Source organism: Oncorhynchus gorbuscha, linkage group LG08, assembly GCF_021184085.1.
Source record: "Oncorhynchus gorbuscha isolate QuinsamMale2020 ecotype Even-year linkage group LG08, OgorEven_v1.0, whole genome shotgun sequence".
Lineage (NCBI taxonomy): Eukaryota > Metazoa > Chordata > Actinopteri > Salmoniformes > Salmonidae > Oncorhynchus > Oncorhynchus gorbuscha.
The window spans coordinates 77,198,982-77,223,981 of record NC_060180.1 but is presented as its reverse complement, the minus strand read 5'-3'; the positions used below and the strand labels follow the sequence as shown (position 1 = coordinate 77,223,981).

The window sequence follows — 25,000 nt, the reverse complement described above, 5'->3', positions numbered from 1 at the left end:
CAAACTCAGCCATGTCACGTTTGTGTGGTCGGGGAGATCTGCATGACCGGACTCTGTGTCTTCCAACAGGGAGACAAACTGTCTGTGGTTTAAATATTTTGCTCTTATGAAGTTTACCACTTTCGTGACTGTATCCACAACATGGCTCATTTTCAGACCACATTTACAGACCTGATGAATAACGTTATATTTTTGTTTTAATTGAGTTCAGCTCAGCTACTTGACCTTGTTTCCTTTTAAAAGGCGTTTTCTTCCTGTCAAGTTTGGGCCCCAATCAGTGGTCACACTGGATAACTTTTCAAAACTCAGTCTCTGCTTTGCCTCACACGTATTACCCTGCTCCAATAAATCATTCCCTGTGGTTGTGCTCTTCAATGACTGCAATGAATCAAACTCCTCTGTCATTTCAAAGTCTGGAGGGGTTATGACCTCGTAAGAATATCAACACGTGCATCACTGGTCTCATCCAGGGCCAAGGAGCAATAGGTGAAATCCTTCATCTTTCAACTGTTGTTCCATATTCTCTGCGACGTCCTGTTCGTCTTGACAGGGAAACATTTTCAAACAGCTCTTTCTTGTCGGGGCAAAGTATTGATGCAGAGTCAATGAAACATTATTTCATTAATTACATTACATTACATTTAAGTCATTTAGCAGACGCTCTAATCCAGAGCGACTTAAATTATTATTATTATTTAATTATTTAGTCACGAATGGCTTGATATGTTTAGCATTTTTTCCATTGCTTTGTGGACAGCAATTCCATTGTTTTGTGGACAGCAATTCCATTGTTTTGTGGACAGCAATTCCATTGTTTTGTGGACAGCAATTCCATTGTTTTGTGGACAGCAATTCCATTGTTTTGTGGACAGCAATTCCATTGTTTTGTGGACAGCAATTCCATTGTATTGTGGACAGCAATTCCGTTGTTTTGTGGACAGCAATTCCGTTGTTTTGTGGACAGCAATTCCATTGTTTTGTGGACAGCAATTCCATTGTTTTGTGAACAGCAATTCCATTGTTTTGTGGACAGCAATTCCATTGTTTTGTGGACAGCAATTCCATTGTTTTGTGGACAGCAATTCCATTGTTTTGTGGACAGCAATTCCATTGTTTTGTGGACAGCAATTCCATTGTTTTGTGGACAGCAATTCCATTGTTTTGTGGACAGCAATTCCATTGTTTTGTGGACAGCATTGTTTTTTGTGGACAGCAATTCCATTGTTTTGTGGACAGCAATTCCATTGTTTTGTGGACAGCAATTCCATTGTTTTGTGGACAGCAATTCCGTTGTTTTGTGGACAGCAATTCCATTGTTTTGTGGACAGCAATTCCATTGTTTTGTGGACAGCAATTACGTTGTTTAGTGGACAGCAATTCCATTGTTTTGTGGACAGCAATTCCATTGTTTTGTGGACAGCAATTCCATTGTTTTGTGGACAGCAATTCCATTGTTTTGTGGACAAGTTGTAGTCTTTCCAGACAGCGATGCTTTGTACACTAAGCATACAGCTTTCCCTTCGTCTGGAAGTGTCAGGACAAGTTGTAGTCTTTCCAGACAGCGATGCTTTGTACACTAAGCACACAGCTTTCCCTCAATAAAGGTACTTCGCTTTTCTTTGAAATCTTTGAAAAAACACATTTTTTGCGCAATTTTCTAGCTACTATTTGTAACTGGGACATGTGTGACAACCTGTCAGTCACTGTCTGTCCCTTCAAAATAAATATCCCTGGGACATGTGTGACAACCTGTCAGTCACTGTCTGTCCCTAGTTATTTATAGCTTCACAATAAATGTCCCAGAATAATAAAAATAGTAAATATAGTATTAAAATAGTAAAATCATTACATAAAATGTGACTCTTTGTGTTGTTGTTCGTTTAGTGTTTTCCAATTTTTCCCAGAAGTGGTTAGATTCTATGGATTCTTCAATTACATTGAGCTGATTTCTGACGTGCTGATCCTTCTTCCGTAGTGTATTTCTGTATTGTTTTAGTGATTCACCATAGTAAAGGTGTAGACTCAGGTTTTCCGGGTCTCTATGTTTTTGGTTGGACAGGTTTCTCCATTTCATTCTTAGGTTTTTGCATTCTTCATCAAACAATTATCATTGCTGTCAATTATCTCAAATCAAATCCAATTTTATTTGTCACGTACACATGGTTAGCAGATGTTAATGCGAGTGTAGCGAAATGCTTGTGCTTCTAGTTCCGACAATGCAGTAATAACCAACAAGTAATCAAACCGAACAATTCCAAAACTACTGTCTTATACACAGTGTAAGGGGATAAGGAACATGTACATAAGGATATATGAATGAGTGATGGTACAGAGCAGCATACAGTAGATGGTATCGAGTACAGTATATACATATGAGATGAGTAATGTAGGGTATGTAAACAAAGTGGCATAGTTAAAGTGGCTAGTGATACATGTATTACATAAAGATGCAGTAGATGATAGAGTACAGTATATACATATGAGATGAGTAATGTAGGGTATGTAAACAAAGTGGCATAGTTTAAAGTGGCTAGTGATACATGTATTACATAAAGATGCAGTAGATGAGAGTACAGTATATACGTATACATATGAGATTAATAATGTAGGGTATGTAAACATTGTATTAAGTTCCATTGTTTCAAGTTGCTAGTCATATATTTTATTTTGAGTCATTGAGTCAGTAATCTAACTAACAATTCCAAAACTACTGTCTTATACACAGTGTAAGGGGATAAGGAACATGTACATAAGGATATATGAATGAGTGATGGTACAGAGCAGCATACAGTAGATGGTATCGAGTACAGTATATACATATGAGATGAGTGTGTAAACAAAGTGGCATAGTTCAAGTGGCTAGTGATACATGTATTACATAAAGATGCAGTAGATGATATAGAGTACAGTATATACATATGAGATGAGTGTGTAAACAAAGTGGCATAGTTCAAGTGGCTAGTGATACATGTGTTACATAAGGATGCAGTCGATGATGTAGAGTACAGTATATACATATGCATATGAGATGAATAATGTAGGGTAAGTAACATTATATAAGGTAGCATTGTTTAAAGTGGCTAGTGATATATTTACATCATTTCCCATCAATTCCCATTATTAAAATGGCTGGAGTTGGGTCAGTGTCAATGACAGTGTGTTGGCAGCAGCCACTCAATGTTAGTGGTGGCTGTTTAAGAGTCTGATGGCCTTGAGATAGAAGCTGTTTTTCAGTCTCTCGGTCCCAGCTTTGATGCACCTGTACTGACCTCGCCTTCTGGATGATAGCGGGGTGAACAGGCAGTGGCTCGGGTGGTTGTTGTCCTTGATGATCTTTATGGCCTTCCTGTGACATCGGGTGGTGTAGGTGTCCTGGAGGGCAGGTAGTTTGCCCCCGGTGATGCGTTGTGCAGACCTTACCACCCTCTGGAGAGCCTTACGGTTGTGGGCGGAGAAGTTTCCGTACCAGGCGGTGATTAAATCTAATCAAATCAAATTTATCTATATAGCTCTTCGTACATCAGCTGATATCTCAAAGTGCTGTACAGAAACCCAGCCTAAAACCCCAAACAGCAAGCAATGCAGGTGTAGAAGCACGGTGGCTACGAAAAACTCCCTAAAAAGGCCAAAACCTAGGAAGAAACCTAGAGAGGAACCAGGCTATGTGGGGTGGCCAGTCCTCTTCTGGCTGTGCCGGGTGGAGATTGTAACAGAACATGACCAAGATGTTCAAATGTTCATAAATGACCAGCATGGTCGAATAATAATAAGGCAGAACAGTTGAAACTGGAGTAGCAGCACGGTCAGGTGGACTGGGGACAGCAAGGAGTCATCATGTCAGGTAGTCCTGGGGCATGGTCCTAGGGCTCAGGTCCTCCGAGAGAGAGAAAGAAAGAGAGAATTAGAGAGAGCATATGTGGGTTGGCCAGTCCTCTTCTGGCTGTGCTGGGTGGAGATTATAACAGAACATGGCCAAGATGTTAAAATGTTCATAAATGACCAGCATGGTCAAATAATAATAAGGCAGAACAGTTGAAACTGGAGCAGCAGCATGGCCAGGTGGACTGGGGACAGCAAGGAGTCATCATGTCAGGTAGTCCTGGGGCATGGTCCTAGGGCTCAGGTCAGTTGAAACTGGAGCAGCAGCATGGCCAGGTGGACTGGGGACAGCAAGGAGTCGTCATGTCAGGTAGTCCTGGGGCATGGTCCTAGGGCTCAGGTCAGTTGAAACTGGAGCAGCAGCACGGCCAGGTGGACTGGGGACAGCAAGGAGTCATCATGTCAGGTAGTCCTGGGGCATGGTCCTAGGGCTCAGGTCCTCCAAGAGAGAGAAAAAAAGAGAGAAGGAGAGAATTAGAGAACGCACATTTAGATTCACACAGGACACCGAATAGGACAGGAGAAGTACTCCAGATATAACAAACTGACCCTAGCCCCCCGACACAAACTACTGCAGCATAAATACTGGAGGCTGAGACAGGAGGGGTCAGGAGACACTGTGGCCCCATCCGAGGACACCCCCGGACAGGGCCAAACAGGAAGGATATAACCCCACCCACTTTGCAAAAGCACAGCCCCCACACCACTAGAGGGACATCTTCAACCACCAACTTACCATCCTGAGACAAGGCTGAGTATAGCCCACAAAGATCTCCGCCATGGCACAACCCAAGGGGGGGCGCCAACCCAGACAGGATGACCACATCAGTGAATCAACCCACTCAGGTGACGCACCCCTTCCAGGGACGGCATGAGAGAGCCCCAGTAAGCCAGTGACTCAGCCCCTGTAATAGGGTTAGAGGCAGAGAATCCCAGTGGAAAGAGTCGAACCGGCCAGGCAGAGACAGCAAGGGCGGTTCGTTGCTCCAGAGCCTTTCTGTTCACCTTCCCACTCCTGGGCCAGACTACACTCAATCATATGACCCACTGAAGAGATGAGTCTTCAGTAAAGACTTAAAGGTTGAGACCGAGTTTGCGTCTCTGACATGGGTAGGCAGACCGTTCCATAAAAATGGAGCTCTATAGGAGAAAGCCCTGCCTCCAGCTGTTTGCTTAGAAATTCTAGGGACAATTAGGAGGCCTGCATCTTGTGACCGTAGCGTACGTGTAGGTATGTACGGCAGGACCAAATCAGAGAGATAGGTATTTAGCACCAACTGAAGTTTATTTAGTGCTTTATCCAGGTAGCCGGAAAGTAGAGCATTGCAGTAGTCTAACCTAGAAGTGACAAAAGCATGGATTAATTTTTCTGCATCATTTTTGGACAGAAAGTTTCTGATTTTTGCAATGTTACGTAGATGGAAAAAAGCTGTCCTTGAAATAGTCTTGATATGTTCTTCAAAAGAGAGATCAGGGTCCAGAGTAACGCGGAGGTCCTTCAGTTTTATTTGAGACGACTGTACAACCATTAAGATTAATTGTCAGATTCAACAGAAGATCTCTTTGTTTCTTGGGACCTAGAACAAGCATCTCTGTTTTGTCCGAGTTTAAAAGTAGAAAGTTTGCAGCCATCCACTTCCTTATGTCTGAAACACATGCTTCTAGCAAGGGCAATTTTGGGGCTTCACCATGTTTCATTGAAATGTACAGCTGTGTGTCATCCGCATAGCAGTGAAAGTTAACATTATGTTTTCGAATAACATCCCAGAGAGGTAAAATATATAGTGAAAACAATAGTGGTCCTAAAACGGAACCTTGAGGAACACCGAAATGTACAGTTTATTTGTCAGAGGACAAACCATTCACAGAGACAAACTGATATCTTTCCGACAGATAAGATCTAAACCAGGCCAGAACTTGTCCGTGTAGACCAATTTGGGTTTCCAATCTCTCCAAAAGAATGTGGTGATCGATGGTATCAAAAGCAGCACTAAGGTCTAGGAGCACGAGGACAGATGCAGAGCCTCGGTCCGATGCCATTAAAATGTAATTTACCACCTTCACAAGTGCAGTCTCAGTGCTATGATGGGGTCTAAAACCAGACTGAAGCATTTCGTATACATTGTTTGTCTTCAGGAAGGCAGTAAGTTGCTGCGCAATAGCTTTTTCAAATATGTTTGAGAGGGATGGAAGATTCAATATAGGCCGATAGTTTTTTATATTTTCTGGGTCAAGGTTTGGCTTTTTCAAGAGAGGCTTTATTAATGCCACTTTTAGTGTGTTTGGTACACATCCGGTGGATAGAGAGACGTGTATTATGTTCAACATAGGAGGGCCAAGCACAGGAAGCAGCTCTTTCAGTAGTTTAGTTGGAATAGGGTCCAGTATGCAGCTTGAAGGTTTAGAGGCCATGATTATTTTCATCATTGTGTCAAGAGATATAGTACTAAAACACTTGAGCGTCTCTCTTGATCCTAGGTCCTGGCAGAATTGTGCAGACTCAGGACAACTGAGCTTTGAAGGAATCCGCAGATTTAAAGAGGAGTCCGTAATTTGCTTTCTAATGATCATAATCTTTTCCTCAAAGAAGTTCATGAATTTATCACTGCTAAAGTGAAAGTCATCCTCTCTTGGGGAATGCTGCTTTTTAGTTAGCTTTGAGACAGTATCAAAAAGGAATTTCAGATTGTTCTTATTTTCCTCAATTAAGTTAGAAAAATAGGATGATCGAGCAGCAGTAAGGGCTCTTTGGTACTGCACGGTGCTGTCTTTCCAAGCTAGTCGGAAGACTTCCAGTTTTGTGTGGCGCCATTTCCGTTCCAATTTTCTGGAAGCTTGCTTCAGAGCTCGGGTATTTTCTGTGTACCAGGGAGCTAGTTTCTTTTGAGAATTCTTTTTTGTTTTTAGGGGTGCAACTGCATCTAGGGTATTGCGCAAGGTTAAATTGAATTCCTCAGTTAGGTGGTTAACTGATTTTTGTCCTCTGGCGTCCTTGGGTAGACAGAGGGAATCTGGACGGACATCAAGGAATCTTTGTGTTGTCTGTGAATTTATAGCACGGCTTTTGATGTTCCTTGGTTGGGGTCTGAGCAGATTATTTGTTGCAATTGCAAACGTAATAAAATAGTGGTCCGATAGTCCAGGATTATGAGGAAAAACATTAAGATCCATAATATTTATTCCACGAGACAAAACTAGGTTTAGTAGGCTTGATAGATTTCATGACTTGAAGCTCAAAAGACGAAAACGTCCTGCTGTGATGCTCTCGATTGTGCATCTGTAGAAGTTTCAGTGTTTTTGGTGACAAGCCGAATTTCGGGGGTTGAAGAGGCGCTGCTGCGCCTTCTTCACGACGCTGTCTGTGTGGGTGGACCAATTCAGTTTGTCCGTGATGTGTACGCCAAGGAACTTAAAACGTACTACCCACTCCACTACTGTCCCGTTGATGTGGATAGGGGGGGGGGTGTTCCCTCTGCTATTTCCTGAAGTCCACAATCATCTCCTTAGTTTTGTTGACGTTGAGTGTGAGGTTATTTTCCTGACACCACACTCCGAGGGCCCTCACCTCCTCCCTGTAGGCCGTCTCGTCGTTGTTGGTAATCAAGCCTACCACTGTAGTGTCGTTCGCAAACTTGATGATTGAGTTGGAGGCGTGCATGGCCACGCAGTCGTGGGTGAACAGGGAGTACAGGAGAGGGCTCAGAACGCACCCTTGTGGGGCCCCAGTGTTGAGGATCAGCGAGGTGGAGATGTTGTTACCTACCCTCACCACCTGGGGGTGGCCCGTCAGGAAGTCCAGGACCCAGTTGCACAGGACGGGGTCGAGACCCAGGGTCTCAAGCTTGATGACGAGTTTGGAGGGTACTATGGTGTTAAATGCTGAGCTGTAGTCGATGAACAGCATACCTCACACTCTCTCACTCAAATTCAATTTAAGGGCCTTTATTGGCATGGCAAACATATGTTTACATTGCCAAAACAAGTGAAATAGATAATAAACAAAAGTGAAATGAACAGTAAACATTACACACTCACAGAAGTTCCAAAAGAATAAAGACATTTCAAATGTCATACTATGTCTTTATACGGTGTCGTAACGATGTGCAAATGGTTAAAGTACAAAAGGGAAAATAAATTAACATAAATATGGGTTGTATTTACAATGGTGTTTGTTCTTCACTGGTTGCCCTTTTCTTGTGGTAACAAGTCTTGCTGCTAATTCTTTCTCTGCTTCCCTTCCCTCCCTCCTCTATCTTTCTCGTTGTCTTCTCTCTCTTTTCTATTTCTCTCTATAATTCTATCCATCTGTCATCTTGGCTTTTCTCTAGGATAGCTTTCTATGGCTGCGTTTACAGTCAGACCAATTCTGTTATTTTTTCCACTGTTCTGCCTCTCACTCACACACACACACGCACACGCACACGCACACGCACACGCGCACACACACACACACACACACACACACACACACACACACACACAGAGAGAGAGAGAGAGAGAGCGCAACACCACATTGCCTGTCTTCTGTTCTGTTATGTTTAACTAGCAGCTGGTGTTGACTGGCTCATGTTCTATGGATGAGTAGGAACATGTTGGAATATGGAACCTAAGAACTATAGAATATGGAACCTACCTTAGAACTATAGAATGTGGAGCCTTAGAACTATATAATGTGGAACCTTTGAACATGGAACCTTAGAACTATAGAATATGGAACTGTCCTGAAAGATAGAGTAGAGTCTCATTATTACACAGCTATAGAACTACTAGAAAAGCTTTTAAATGACCTAGAATTCATTAAATTTAATGGCGAGTTGTAGTTATTATAGAGTAGCACATTGTGAGCACCTAATTAAAGTACTGTAGCAGTTTTATAACAAATAGCAACTCACAGGCATCCTGTACTTGACGTTGATTATAACAATTTCTGACAAGACATTTAGTCCAGGGAGGACGTAGACCGATTTACTCTCTCCTATTTTACACAGCAGGAGACCTACTTCACTTAAGACGATCATGTTGAGTGGCATGAGAGAGAGAGAGAGAACGAGAGATAGAGAACGAGAGAGAGAGAACGAGAGAGCGAGAAGGAGAGAGAGAGAACGAGAGAGAGAGAACGAGAGAGAGAGAACGAGAGAGAGAGAACGAGAGAGAGAGAACGAGAGAGAGAGAACGAGAGAGAGAGAACGAGAGAGAGAGAACGAGAGAGAGAGAAGGAGAGGGAGAGAACGAGAGAGAGAGAACGAGAGAGAAAGAACGAGAGAGAGAGAACGAGAGAGAGAGAAGGAGAGAGAGAGAGAACGAGAGAGAGAGAAAGAACGAGAGAGAGAGAACGAGAGAGAGAGAACGAGAGAGAGAGAACGAGAGAGCGAGAAGGAGAGGGAGAAAGAACGAGAGATAGAGAACGAGAGAGCGAGAAGGAGAGGGAGAAAGAACGAGAGAGAGAGAACGAGAGAGAGAGAACGAGAGAGAGAGAACGAGAGAGCGAGAAGGAGAGGGAGAAAGAACGAGAGAGAGAGAACGAGAGAGAGAGAATGAGAGAGAGAGAAAGAACGAGAGGGAGAAAGAATGAGAGGGAGAGAGAATGAGAGGGAGAGAGAGAACGAGAGGGAGAGAGAACGAGAGGGAGAGAGAACGAGAGGGAGAGAGAATGAGAGGGAGAGAGAATGAGAGGGAGAGAGAACGAGAGGGAGAGAGAACTGGAGGGAGAGAGAGAACGAGAGGGAGAGAGAGAACGAGAGGGAGAGAGAGAACGAGAGGGAGAGAGAACGAGAGGGAGAGAGAATGAGAGGGAGAGAGAACGAGAGGGAGAGAGAATGAGAGGGAGACAGAACGAGAGGGAGAGAGAACGAGAGGGAGACAGAACGAGAGGGAGACAGAACGAGAGGGAGAGAGAATGAGAGGGAGAGAGAACGAGAGGGAGAGAGAGAACGAGAGGGAGACAGAACGAGAGGGAGAGAGAGAATGAGAGGGAGAGAGAACGAGAGGGAGAGAGAGAATGAGAGGGAGAGAGAACGAGAGGGAGAGAGAATGAGAGGGAGACAGAACGAGAGGGAGAGAGAACGAGAGGGATAGAACTGGAGGGAGAGAGAGAACGAGAGGGAGAGAACAGGAGGGAGAAAGAACGAGAGGAAGAGCAAGAACGAGAGAGAACGAGAGAGAGAAAATATTACATTATTCAGCTAGAGTAGCTCTCTCCCTACCTCTAGAGGGCTTCACAGCCAGCCAGGTCACTCGTGATACAAGTCAGTATTCGACGTACATCCATGAGTACGTCGGCAGATTAAGTGGAAAGCAGCCACAAAGGGCAACAGTGAGCACTGTTACCTTAAGCAACTGCCTCCAAATTCAAAGGTTATATGTTCATATCCAGTGATATAAAGTTATGTATTTATTTATTCGGCGTTAATGCCTGAACTTAACCTTAAATACTTTTTAAATTTGATGTTTAAACCTAGTAGGAACGTCTAATTCTGACGTAAGACTGTGAGAGCTGGTGGTCACAGCAGTTTTCCTCCGCATCAGCCTCACTGGGAATTATACTATTCTACTTCCATGCTCCCTCCTTCCATGCTCCCTCCTTCCATGCTCCCTCCTTCCATGCTCCCTCCTTCCATGCTCCCTCCTTCCATGCTCCCTCCTTCCATGCTCCCTCCTTCCATGCTCCCTACTTCCATGCTCCCTACTTCCGTGCTCCCTCCTTCCGTGCTCCCTCCTTCCATGCTCCCTCCTTCCATGCTCCCTCCTTCCATGCTCCCTCCTTCCATGCTCCCTACTTCCATGCTCCCTACTTCCATGCTCCTTACTCAAGGTTAAGTGCAAGCTCTGTCTCTCACGACAGTAACAAAACCATCTGCTACACCTGAACTAGACAGGCAACTACACCTGAACTAGACAGGCAACTACACCTGAACTAGACAGGCAACTACACCTGAACTAGACAGGCAACTACACCTGAACTAGACAGGCAACTACACCTGAACTAGACAGGCAACTACACCTGAACTAGACAGGCAACTACACCTGAACTAGACAGGCAACTACACCTGAACTAGACAGGCAACTACACCTGAACGAGACAGGCAACTACACCTGAACGAGACAGACAACTACACCTGGACTAGACAGACAACTACACCTGAACTAGACAGACAACTACACCTGAACTAGACATGCAACTACACCTGAACTAGACAGGCAACTACACCTGAACTAGACAGACAACTACACCTGAACGAGACAGACAACTACACCTGGACTAGACAGACAACTACACCTGAACTAGACATGCAACTACACCTGAACTAGACAGGCAACTACACCTGAACTAGACAGACAACTACACCTGAACTAGACAGACAACTACACCTGAACTAGACAGACAACTACACCTGAACGAGACAGGCAACTACACCTGAACTAGACAGGCAACTACACCTGAACTAGACAGGCAACTACATCTGAACTAGACAGGCAACTACACCTGAACTAGACAGACAACTACACCTGAACTAGAAGGTACTGGAGACGGACGGACGGGCCGGGACAGACAGACAGACAGTACAGATTCTGACAGGCTACAGAGAAGACTCCTGGCCTGTCATATTTGTTTCCTCTCGGCTGAAAGCCAGCACCCCTCCCTCCCTCTTTCGCTCCCCAAGGCTTGCAGTACCATATGCTGCAGAGATTAAAGGGGACAAGCTATCAGGAATACACAGTATGACAGAGTACAGTATGTGCTCAGAATTGAGTACAGGCAGGGTCAGAGCCCTATATACTGGACAACAATATAACAGGGCCAGAGCCCTATATACTGGACAACAATATAACAGAGCCAGGGCCCTATATACTGGACAACAATATAACAGGGCCAGAGCCCTATATACTGGACAACAATATAACAGGGCCAGAGACCTATATACTGGACAACAATATAACAGAGCCAGAGCCCTCTATACTGGACAACAATATAACAGGGCCAGAGCCCTATATACTGGACAACAATATAACAGGGCCAGAGCCCTATATACTGGACAACAATATAACAGGGCCAGAGCCCTCTATACTGGACAACAATATAACAGGGCCAGAGCCCTCTATACTGGACAACAATATAACAGGGCCAGAGCCCTATATACTGGACAACAATATAACAGGGCCAGAGCCCTATATACTGGACAACAATATAACAGGGCCAGAGCCCTATATACTGGACAACAATATAACAGGGCCAGAGACCTATATACTGGACAACAATATAACAGAGCCAGAGCCCTCTATACTGGACAACAATATAACAGGGCCAGAGCCCTATATACTGGACAACAATATAACAGGGCCAGAGCCCTATATACTGGACAACAATATAACAGGGCCAGAGCCCTATATACTGGACAACAATATAACAGGGCCAGAGCCCTATATACTGGACAATATAACAGGGCCAGAGACCTATATACTGGACAACAATATAACAGGGCCAGAGCCCTATATACTGGACAACAATATAACAAATATATAAACACAACAATTTCAATGAGTTACAGTTCATATAAGGAAATCAGTCAATTTAAATTAATTCATTAGGTCCTAATCTATGGATTTCACATGACTGGGAATACAGATATACATCTGTTGTTCAGATACCTGAAAGAAAATGGGCCTCAGGATCTCGTCACAGTATCTCTGTGCATTCAAATTGCCATCGATAAAATGCAATTGTGTTAGTTGTCCGTAGCTTATGCCTGCCCCATACCATAACCCCACCACCACCATGGGACACTCTGTCCATACCATAACCCCACCACCACCATGGGACACTCTGTCCATACCATAACCCCACCACCACCATGGGACACTCTGTCCATACCATAACCCCACCACCACCATGGGACACTCTGTCCATACCATAACCCCACCACCACCATGGGACACTCTGTCCATACCATAACCCCACCACCACCATGGGACACTCTGTCCCATACCATAACCCCACCACCACCATGGGACACTCTGTCCATACCATAACCCCACCACCACCATGGGACACTCTGTCCATACCATAACCCCACCACCACCATTGGGGCACTGTCCATACCATAACCCCACCACCACCATTGGGACACTCTGTCCATACCATAACCCCACCACCACCATGGGGCACTCTGCCCATACCATAACCCCACCACCACCATGGGACACTCTGTCCAACATTGACCCCACCACCACCATGGGGCACTCTGTCCATACCATAACCCCACCACCACCATGGGACACTCTGTCCATAAACCATTTAACCCCATCCACCACCATGGGACATTCTGTCCATACCATGCCAACCCCACCACCACCATGGGACACTCTGTCCATACCATAACCCCACCACCACCATGGGGCACTCTGCCCATACCATAACCCCACCACCACCATTGGGCACTCTGCCCATACCATAACCCCACCACCACCATGGGACACTCTGTCCATACCATAACCCCACCACCACCATGGGGCACTCTGCCCATACCATAACAATTGGACACCACCATGGGACACTCTGTCCCATAAAAAGAGAACCCAGACACTGTGGCACCATGGGACAAAATTGTCCATTTTATAATAATAATACCACCACCATTTAGACACTCTGTCCATACCACTTACCCCATGTGTGCATACATTCCATGGGGGTCACTCTGCCCACTACCTTGGCGTAACCCCACCACCACCATGGGACACTCTGTCCATACCAAGACCCCACCAACCATGGGACACTCTGTCCAATCATAATGCCACCACCACCATGGGACAAAAAAAACTGTCCATACCAAATAAGCCCACCACCACCATGGGGCATTTCTGGGATGTTTTATTTCAGCTCATGAAACCCATGGGACCACCATGGGACACTCTTTAGAGAATCAGGCCAACCCCACCAATGGGACACTTGTCCCAGACATTCAGTAACATATCATCATTCCACCATGGGGGTTCACTCTGTCCATACCATAACCCCACCACCACCATGGGACACTCATGTTAATACCATAACCCCTGTTACCACCACCATGGGGCACTCTGCCCATACCATAACCCCACCACCACCAATGGGACACTCTGTCCATAGAATAACCCCACCACCAATGGGACACTGGCTGTCCAGAATGTTGTAGTGTCATGTTAATGGGGTTCCACCACCATAGGTTGACACTCTGTCCATGGGGTTCATAACTGTTACCACCACCATGTAGTGTCATGTTAATGTTCCATGACTGTTATAAATGTTGTACATGTTATGGGACACTGTTATAGAATCCCAGTGTCATGTTAATGGGGTTCCAACCATGGGACACTCTTGTAGTGTCATGTTAATGGGGTTCTAACACCATAGAATGGACATGTTAATGGGGTTCCATACCATAGAATGTTGTAGTGTCATGTTAATGGGGTTCAACTCTGTCCATAGAATGTTGTACCATGTTAATTGGGCACATGCCTGTTATAGAATGTTGTAGTGTCATGTTAATGGGGTTCTAACATGGCCATATAGAATGTTGTAGTGTCATGTTAATGGGGTTCAACATGCCCATACCATAAATGTTGTAGTGTCACCATTGGGCACTGCCCATGGCATAATAGAAGGGGCACTCTGTTCACAACATTGACATCAGTTAATGGGGTTCCCACATGACGCTGTACACGTGGTCTGTGGTTCTGAGGCTGTAATAGAATGTTGTAGTGTCATGTTAATGGGGTTCTAACACGTGGCTGTAAAACGAATGTTGTATGTCATGTTATGGGGTACATAAACGAACATTTAATTATCTGGCAACAGCTTTAGTGTCATGACATTCCTGCAGTCAGCATGCCAATTGTCACTTTCTAACATGGCTGTAAAATGTTGAGACATCTTAATGGGGTTCTAACATGGCTGTAGTGGTTGTAGTGTCATGTTATGGGGTTCACCAGCTGTTATAGAATGTTGTAGTGTCATGGGCCGGGTTCAACATGCTGTAAAGAAGGTTGCCAGGTGCACGGGGTTTAACATCCGACAGAATGTTGTAGTGTCATGTTGGCTTCTAACATGGGTTGGATGGAGCTGTCATGTTAATGGGGTTCTAACATGCGGCTTAGAATGTTGGGTTGTTATGGGGTTCTAACATGGCTGTAATAGAATGTTGTAGTGTCCCGATGTTAATGGGAGTTCTAACATGGCTGTAATAGAGACAAGATAGTAACTACTAACAATTGGACACCATGTTAATTGGGAGGAAAGGGGGTAAAATTCACACAAAAAAAATGAACTTGAGACAACTGTGGCATTGTATTGTGTGACAAAATTGCACATTTTAGAGTGGCCTCATTTATTGTCCCCAGCACAAGACCCCTGTAACTGTCATGTAATGATTCAACATGCTGTTTAATCAGATGCTCATGTTGACAGGGATGTAAAAAAAAGAATGTGCTCATGTTAATTGAGAGAAATAAGCTGTTTGTGCGTATGTAGCATTTCTGGGATGTTTTATTTCAGCTCATGAAACATGGGACCACCATGGGACCTCATTTAGAGAATCAGGCCAACTTTTAGAATGTTGGATATTGTTAATGGGGTTCTAGACATTCAGTAACATATCATCATTCCCCATGTAATGTTAATGGGGTTCTAACATGGCTGTTATAGAATGTTGTAGTGTCATGTTAATGGGGTTCTAACATGGCTGTTATAGAATGTTGTAGTGTCATGTTAATGGGGTTCTAACATGGCTGTTATAGAATGTTGTAGTGTCATGTTAATGGGGTTCTAACATGGCTGTTATAGAATGTTGTAGTGTCATGTTAATGAGGTTCTAACATGACTGTTATAGAATGTTGTAGTGTCATGTTAATGGGGTTCTAACATGACTGTTATAGAATGTTGTAGTGTCATGTTAATGGGGTTCTAACATGGCTGTTATAGAATGTTGTAGTGTCATGTTAATGGGGTTCTAACATGGCTGTTATAGAATGTTGTAGTGTCATGTTAATGGGGTTCTAACATGGCTGTTATAGAATGTTGTAGTGTCATGTTAATGGGGTTCTAACATGGCTGTTATAGAATGTTGTAGTGTCATGTTAATGCATCATAATGCAGAAACCGTTGGCCCAACAAGGTTCTGATCAGTGCTATAAGGGTTGGAAGATAACAACTGATGTACAGTACCAGTCAAAAGTATGGACACACCTACTCATTCAAAAACATGTATTTATTTTTACTATATAGACTAACAGTGAAGACATGAAAACTTTGAAATAACACATATGGAATCATGTGGTAACCAAAAAAGTGTTAAACAAATCCAAATGTATTTTATATCTGAGATTCTTCAAAGTAGCCACCCTTTGCTTTGAAGCCAGCTTTGCACACTCTTGGTATTCTCCCGTGTTTACTACATGATTCAATATGTGTTATTTCATAGTGTCCAATGTAGAAAATATTTAAAATTAAGAAAACCCTTTTGACTGGTACTGTTGATTCTATAACTGATTCTACACTAACTAACCATGGTACTGTTGTATCTGTGATGACCTTGCTCTGAGCCGCCAGCAATGCATCATTACACCACACACACAGATAGTGTACACACAGGTGGGTTGACACGTAGCCTTGTGGTTAGAGGCAGGTAGTCTAGTGGTTAGAGGAGGCAGGTAGTCTAGTGGTTAGAGGCAGGTAGTCTAGTGGTTAGAGGCAGGTAGTCTAGTGGTTAGAGGAGGCAGGTAGTCTAGTGGTTAGAGGCAGGTAGTCTAGTGGTTAGAGGCAGGTAGTCTAGTGGTTAGAGGCAGGTAGTCTAGTCTAGTGGTTAGAGGCAGGTAGTCTAGTGGTAGTGGTTAGAGGAGGCAGGTAGTCTAGTGGTTAGAGGCAGGTAGTCTAGTGGTTAGAGGAGGCAGGTAGTCTAGTGGTTAGAGGCAGGTAGTCTAGTGGTTAGAGGAGGCAGGTAGTCTAGTGGTTAGAGGCAGGTAGTCTAGTGGTTAGAGGAGGCAGGTAGTCTAGTGGTTAGAGGCAGGTAGTCTAGTGGTTAGAGGCAGGTAGTCTAGTGGTTAGAGGCAGGTAGCCTTGTGGTTAGAGGAGGCAGGTAGTCTAGTGGTTAGAGGAGGCAGGTAGTCTAGTGGTTTAGAGGCAGGTAGTCTAGTGGTTAGAGGCAGGTAGTCTAGTGGTTAGAGGCAGGTAGTCTAGTGGTTAGAGGCAGGTAGTCTAGTGGTTAGAGGAGGCAGGTAGTCTAGTGGTTAGAGGCAGGTAGTCTAGTGGTTAGAGGAGGCAGGTAGTCTAGTGGTTAGAGGAGGCAGGTAGTCTAGTGGTTAGAGGCAGGTAGTCTAGTGGTTAGAGGAGGCAGGTAGTCAGGTAGTCTAGTGGTTAGAGGAGGCAGGTAGTCTAGTGGTTAGAGGAGGCAGGTAGCCTAGTGGTTAGAGGAGGCAGGTAGCCTAGTGGTTAGAGGAGGCAGGTAGCCTAGTGGTTAGAGGAGGCAGGGTTAGCAGGTAGTCTAGTGGTTAGAGAGGCAGGTAGCCTAGTGGTTAGAGGAGGCAGGTAGTCTAGTGGTTAGAGAGGCAGGTAGTCTAGTGGTTAGAGGAGGCAGGTAGTCTAGTGGTTAGAGGAGGCAGGTAGTCTAGTGGTTAGAGGAGGCAGGTAGTCTAGTGGTTAGAGGAGGCAGGTAGTCTAGTGGTTAGAGGTGGTTAGAGGCAGGTAGTCTAGTGGTTAGAGGAGGCAGGTAGTCTAGTGTTTAGAGGCAGGTAGCCTAGTGGTTAGAGGAGGCAGGTAGCCTAGTGGTTAGAGGAGGCAGGTAGCCTAGTGGTTAGAGGAGGCAGGTAGCCTAGTGGTTAGAGGAGGCAGGTAGCCTAGTGGTTAGAGGCGGCAGGTAGTCTAGTGGTTAGAGGCAGGTAGTCTAGTGGTTAGAGGCAGGTAGTCTAGTGGTTAGAGGCAGGTAGCCTAGTGGTTAGAGGCAGGTAGCCTAGTGGTTAGAGGCAGGTAGCCTAGTGGTTAGAGGCAGGTAGCCTAGTGGTTGGAGGCAGGTAGCCTAGTGGTTAGAGGAGGCAGGTAGTCAGGGTAGCCTAGTGGTTAGAGGAGGCAGGTAGTCTAGTGGTTAGAGGCAGGTAGTCTAGTGGTTAGAGGAGGCAGGTAGTCTAGTGGTTAGAGGAGGCAGGTAGTCTAGTGGTTAGAGGAGGCAGGTAGTCTAGTGGTTAGAGGAGGCAGGTAGTCTAGTGGTTAGAGGAGGCAGGGTGGCCTAGTGGTTAGAGGAGGCAGGTAGTCTAGTGGTTAGAGGAGGCAGGTAGTCTAGTGGTTAGAGGAGGCAGGTAGTCTAGTGGTTAGAGGAGGCAGGTAGTCTAGTGGTTAGAGGAGGCAGGTAGTCTAGTGGTTAGAGGAGGCAGGTAGTCTAGTGGTTAGAGGAGGCAGGTAGTCTAGTGGTTAGAGGGTTAGGGCAGGTAGTCTAGTGGTTAGAGGCAGGTAGTCTAGTGGTTAGAGGAGGCAGGTAGTCTAGTGGTTAGAGGAGGCAGGTAGTCTAGTGGTTAGAGGCAGGTAGCCTAGTGGTTAGAGGAGGCAGGTAGTCTAGTGGTTAGAGGCAGGTAGTCTAGTGGTTAGAGGCAGGTAGTCTAGTGGTTAGAGGAGGCAGGTAGTCTAGTGGTTAGAGGAGGCAGGTAGTCTAGTGGTTAGAGGCAGGTAGTCTAGTGGTTAGAGGCAGGTAGTCTAGTGGTTAGAGGCAGGTAGTCTAGTCGTTAGAGGCAGGTAGTCTAGTGGTTAGAGGAAGCAGGTAGTCTAGTGGTTAGAGGAGGCAGGTAGTCTAGTGGTTAGAGGAGGCAGGTAGTCTAGTGGTTAGAGGCAGGTAGTCTAGTCGTTAGAGGCAGGTAGTCTAGTGGTTAGAGGAGGCAGGTAGTCTAGTGGTTAGAGGAGGCAGGTAGCCTAGTGGTTAGAGGAGGCAGGTAGCCTAGTGGTTAGAGGCAGGTAGTCTAGTGGTTAGAGGAGGCAGGTAGCCTACTGGTTAGAGGAGGCAGGTAGCCTAGTGGTTAGAGGAGGCAGGTAGTCTAGTGGTTAGAGGCAGGTAGCCTAGTGGTTAGAGGCAGGTAGCCTAGTGGTTAGAGGCAGGTAGCCTAGTGGTTAGAGGCAGGTAGCCTAGTGGTTAGAGGCAGGTAGTCTAGTGGTTAGAGGCAGGTAGCCTAGTGGTTAGAGGCAGGTAGCCTAGTGGTTAGAGGAGGCAGGTAGCCTAGTGGTTAGAGGAGGCAGGTAGCCTAGTGGTTAGAGGCAGGTAGTCTAGTGGTTAGAGTCAGGTAGTCTAGTGGTTAGAGTCAGGTAGTCTAGTGGTTAGAGGCAAGTAGTCTAGTGGTTAGAGGAGGCAGGTAGTCTAGTGGTTAGAGGAGGCAGGTATTCTAGTGGTTAGAGGCAGGTAGTGTAGTGGTTAGAGGCAGGTAGTCTAGTCGTTAGAGCCAGGTAGTCTAGTCGTTAGAGCCAGGTAGCCTAGTGGTTAGAGGAGGCAGGTAGCCTAGTGGTTAGAGGAGGCAGGTAGCCTAGTGGTTAGAGGAGGCAGGTAGCCTAGTGGTTAGAGGAGGCAGGTAGCCTAGTGGTTAGAGGAGGCAGGTAGCCTAGTGGTTAGAGGAGGCAGGTAGCCTAGTGGTTAGAGGAGGCAGGTAGCCTAGTGGTTAGAGGAGGCAGGTAGCCTAGTGGTTAGAGGAGGCAGGTAGCCTAGTGGTTAGAGGAGGCAGGTAGTCTAGTGGTTAGAGGCAGGTAGTCTAGTCGTTAGAGGCAGGTAGTCTAGTGGTTAGAGGAGGCAGGTAGTCTAGTGGTTAGAGGAGGCAGGTAGTCTAGTGGTTAGAGGAGGCAGGTAGCCTAGTGGTTAGAGGAGGCAGGTAGTCTAGTGGTTAGAGGCAGGTAGCCTAGTGGTTAGAGCATTGGACTAATCACCGAAAGGTTGCTAGATCAAATCCCCGAGCTGACTGCCTGAACAATAATATATATAATAATATATGCCATTTAGCAGACGCTTTTATCCAAAGCGACTTACAGTCATGTGTGCATACATTCTACGTATGGGTGGTCCCGGGAATCGAACCCACTACCCTGGCGTTACAAGCGCCATGCTCTACCCGAACAAGGCAGTTAACCCACTGTTCCCCGGTAGGCCGTCATTGTAAATAAGAATTTGTTCTTAACTGACTTGCCTAGTTAAATAAAGGTAAAATTAAAACATTTAAATTAAAACATAAATAAAACAGGAACAAGCATACACTCTCTCTCCTCTCATCCACCTCTGCATTACAGTATATGCTCTCTGACTCTCTACCTCTCCCTTCCCTCACGTCCATCTCTCCTCCTTTCTCTCCCTACCCCTCCATCTCTCCTCCTCTCTCCCTACCCCTCCATCTTTCCTCCTCTCTCCCTACCCCTCCATCTCTCCTCCTCTCTCCCTACCCTTCCATCTCTCCTCCTCTGTCCCTACCCCTCCTTCTCTCTCTCCATGTCTCTCCTCCTCTCTGTCCCTACCCCCCTCTCTCTCTCTCTGTCCCTACCCCTCCTTCTCTCTCTCTATCACTCCTTCTCTCTCTCCCTACCCCCTCTCTCTCCCTACCCCCCTCTCTCTGTCCCTACCCCCCCTCTCTCTGTCCCTACCCCTCCTTCTCTCTCTCTATCACCCCTTCTCTCTCTCCCTACCCACCTCTCTCTCCCCTACCCCCTCTCTCTCTCTCTGTCCCTACCCCCCTCTCTCTCTCTGTCCCTACCCCTCCTTCTCTCTCTCTCTCCCTACCCACCTCTCTCTCCCTACCCCTCTCTCTCTCTCCCTACCCACCTCTCTCTCCCTACCCCCTCTCTCTCTCTCCCCTACACCCCCTCTCTCTCCCTCTCTCCCTACACCCCTCTCTATCTCTCTCTCCCTACCCCCTCTCTCACTCTCTCCCTACCCCCTCTCTCACTCTCTCCCCTACCCCCTCTCTCACTCTCTCCCTACCCCCTCTTTCTCTCTCTCCCTACTCCCCCTCTCTCTCTTTCCCTACCCCCTCTCCCTACCCTACCCCCCTCTCTCTCCCTACCCTCCCTCTCTCTCCTCTTCTCTCTTCCTACCCCCCTCTCTCTCTCCCTACCCTCCCTCTCTCTCCTCTTCTCTCTCCCTACCCCCTCTCTCTCTCCCTACCCTCCCTCTCTCTCCCTACCCTCCCTCTCTCCCTCGTTCTCCCTCGTTCTCTGTCTCCCTTTATTTATCCCCCCGCCCCACTCTGTCCTCCAGGTGGGCCGGGCTCAGGGAAGGCTGTGCAGTGTGAGAGGATGGAGGAGAGGTTCGGGCTGCGTCGTCTGTCTCCTGGTGACATCCTTTGTTCTGAACTACAGTCTCATAGTGAGAGAGGACGTTACCTAAAAGACCTGCTGGAGAGGGGGGAGATTCTACCTGAGGTAACACACAGACAGACACAGAGGACCGACAGACACACACACGTCACTTCTAAAGTGTGTTTTAAGGTCTAGTAGTACAAAACAAAGCCATGTCCAACAACCTGCAGCATTTCTCAGGCAGACAGAGATCAGTGTATGTAACATAGAGCTGCTGCTTCTTCACCACCGACCCTGGGGGAGGGCAGACAGAGATAAGTGACCCTGGGGGAAGGGGGACAGAACCTTTAACATCACTGACCCTGGGGGAAGGGGGGCAGACCCTTTAACATCACTGACCCTGGGGGCAGACCCTTTAACATCACTGACCCTGGGGGGCAGACCCTTTAACATCACTGACCCTGGGGGGCAGACCCTTTAACATCACTGACCCTGGGGGAGGGCAGACAGAGATCAGTGTATGTAACATAGAACCTTTAACATTACTGACCCTGGGGGAAGGGGGGGACAGAACCTTTAACATTACTGACCCTGGGGGAAGGGGGACAGAACCTTTAACATTACTGACCCTGGGGGAAGGGGACAGAACCTTTAACATCACTGACCCTGGGGGAAGGGGGGCAGACCCTTTAACATCACTGACCCTGGGGGAAGGGGAGGGGACAGAACCTTTAACATTACTGACCCTGGGGGGCAGACCCTTTAACATCACTGACCCTGGGGGAAGGGGGAGGGGACAGAACCTTTAACATCACTGACCCTGGGGGAAGGGGGAGGGGACAGAACCTTTAACATTACTGACCCTGGGGGAAGGGGGAGGGGGCAGAACCTTTAACATTACTGACCCTGGGGGAGACCCTTTAACATCACTGACCCTGGGGGAAGGGGGAGGGGACAGAACCTTTAACATTACTGACCCTGGGGGAAGGGGGAGGGGACAGAACCTTTAACATTACTGACCCTGGGGGGGCAGACCCTTTAACATTACTGACCCTGGGGGAAGGGGGAGGGGACAGAACCTTTAACATCACTGACCCTGGGGGAAGGGGGAGGGGACAGAACCTTTAACATTACTGACCCTGGGGGAAGGGGGAGGGGACAGAACCTTTAACATTACTGACCCTGGGGGAAGGGGGAGGGGACAGAACCTTTAACATTACTGACCCTGGGGGAAGGGGGAGGGGACAGAACCTTTAACATTACTGACCCTGGGGGGGGGACAGAATCTTTAACATCACTGACCCTGGGGGGGGGCAGAACCTTTAACATTACTGACCCTGGGGGAAGGGGGAGGGGACAGAACCTTTAACATTACTGACCCTGGGGGAAGGGGGAGGGGACAGAACCTTTAACATTACTGACCCTGGGGGGCAGACCCTTTAACATTACTGACCCTGGGGGAAGGGGGAGGGGACAGAACCTTTAACATTACTGACCCTGGGGGAAGGGGGAGGGGACAGAACCTTTAACATTACTGACCCTGGGGGAACAGAATCTTTAACATCACTGACCCTGGGGGAAGGGGGGAGGGGACAGAACCTTTAACATCACTGACCCTGGGGGGCAGACCCTTTAACATCACTGACCCTGGGGGAAGGGGGAGGGGACAGAACCTTTAACATTACTGACCCTGGGGAAGGGGGAGGGGACAGAACCTTTAACATTACTGACCCTGGGGGGGACAGAATCTTTAACATCACTGACCCTGGGGGGCAGACCCTTTAACATCACTGACCCTGGGGGAAGGGGGAGGGGACAGAACCTTTAACATCACTGACCCTGGGGGAAGGGGGAGGGGACAGAACCTTTAACATCACTGACCCTGGGGGAAGGGGGGACAGAACCTTTAACATCACTGACCCTGGGGGAAGGGGGGGGACAGAATCTTTAACATCACTGACCCTGGGGGAAGGGGGAGGGGACAGAACCTTTAACATCACTGACCCTGGGGGAAGGGGGAGGGGACAGAACCTTTAACATCACTGACCCTGGGGGAAGGGGGAGGGGACAGAACCTTTAACATTACTGACCCTGGGGGGGCAGACCCTTAAACATCACTGACCCTGGGGGAAGGGGGAGGGGACAGAACCTTTAACATTACTGACCCTGGGGGGGACAGAACCTTTAACATCACTGACCCTGGGGGAAGGGGGGACAGAACCTTTAACATCACTGACCCTGGGGGGGGGGGACAGAACCTTTAACATCACTGACCCTGGGGGAAGGGGGGACAGAACCTTTAACATTACTGACCCTGGGGGAAGGGGGAGGGGACAGAACCTTTAACATTACTGACCCTGGGGGGGGGGGGACAGAACCTTTAACATCACTGACCCTGGGGGGGACAGAATCTTTAACATTACTGACCCTGGGGGGACAGAACCTTTAACATTACTGACCCTGGGGGGGGGGAGAACCTTTAACATTACTGACCCTGGGGGAAGGGGAGGGGACAGAACCTTTAACATTACTGACCCTGGGGGGGGACAGAACCTTTAACATTACTGACCCTGGGGGAAGGGGGGGGGGCAGAACCTTTAACATCACTGACCCTGGGGGAAGGGGGAGGACAGAACCTTTAACATTACTGACCCTGGGGGGGACAGAACCTTTAACATTACTGACCCTGGGGGGGACAGAACCTTTAACATTACTGACCCTGGGGGAAGGGGGGCAGAACCTTTAACATCACTGACCCTGGGGGAAGGGGGGAGGGGACAGAACCTTTAACATTACTGACCCTGGGGGGGGACAGAACCTTTAACGCCACTGACCCTGGGGGGACAGAACCTTTAACATTACTGACCCTGGGGGGACAGAACCTTAAACATCACTGACCCTGGGGGAAGGGACAGAACCTTTAACATTACTGACCCTGGGGGGGACAGAACCTTTAACATTACTGACCCTGGGGGTGGGACAGAACCTTAAAAATCACTGACCCTGGGGGAAGGGGGGACAGAACCTTTAACATGACTGACCCTGGGGGATGGGGGGACGAAACCTTCAACATCACCCACCGACCCTGGGCCCCTGGGGGTGAGACAGAACCTGTCTCAGAAGACTGTGGTGGTCTGATAAGCACTCTGGCGTCTGTATCTGTGTGTTCGTGCAGGGTCACAAGCAATGCATTACTCCAGGGTTAAGGATACTGTACCATGACGAGGTCACAAGCAGTAGACTAACACCCTAGGGTCTTGGGCTCACACACACACACGGGTGTGGAGACACAGTGAAAACTACAGCTATACTCAGTTCAGCTCTACCGTGATCAGCTCTACCATGAACTGCTCTACCATGCTCAGCTCTACCATGCTCAGCTCTACCATGCCCAGCTCTACCATGCCCAGCTCTACCATGCCCAGCTCTATCTTGCCCAGCTCTACCATGCCCAGCTCTACCATGCTCAGCTCTAGCTCTACCATGCTCTGCTCTACCATGCTCAGCTCTACCATGCTCTACTCTACCATGCTCTACTCTACCATGCTCAGCTCTACCATGCTCTACTCTACCATGCTCAGCTCTACCATGCCCAGCTCTACCATGCTCAGCTCTACCATGCCCAGCTCTACCATGCTCTACTCTACCATGCTCTACTCTACCATGCCCAGCTCTACCATGCTCAGCTCTACCATGCTCAGCTCTACCATGCTCAGCTCTAGCTCTACCACAAAGGGCTGTATTGTTGTCATGGTGCTGGATGAGAAATTCTAAGATGTTGACACGATCAAAGGGTACAGTATAGTTGCCGAGCAATGCAGCTGTAAAGGATGACTATTTTAC

The 25,000-nt window shown here is 47.3% G+C and overlaps 1 protein-coding gene across 1 annotated transcript in view; it reads left to right on the top strand.

The window, feature by feature from the left end:
* Positions 1-25,000, top strand: part of ak5 (adenylate kinase 5) — a 208,837-nt gene that overhangs the window by 173,867 nt on the left and 9,970 nt on the right. Inside the window, exon 11 of the mRNA XM_046360607.1 lies at positions 21,117-21,280. Within this exon, the coding sequence (XP_046216563.1) occupies positions 21,117-21,280 (164 nt within the window). The remainder of the gene's footprint in view (positions 1-21,116; positions 21,281-25,000) is intronic.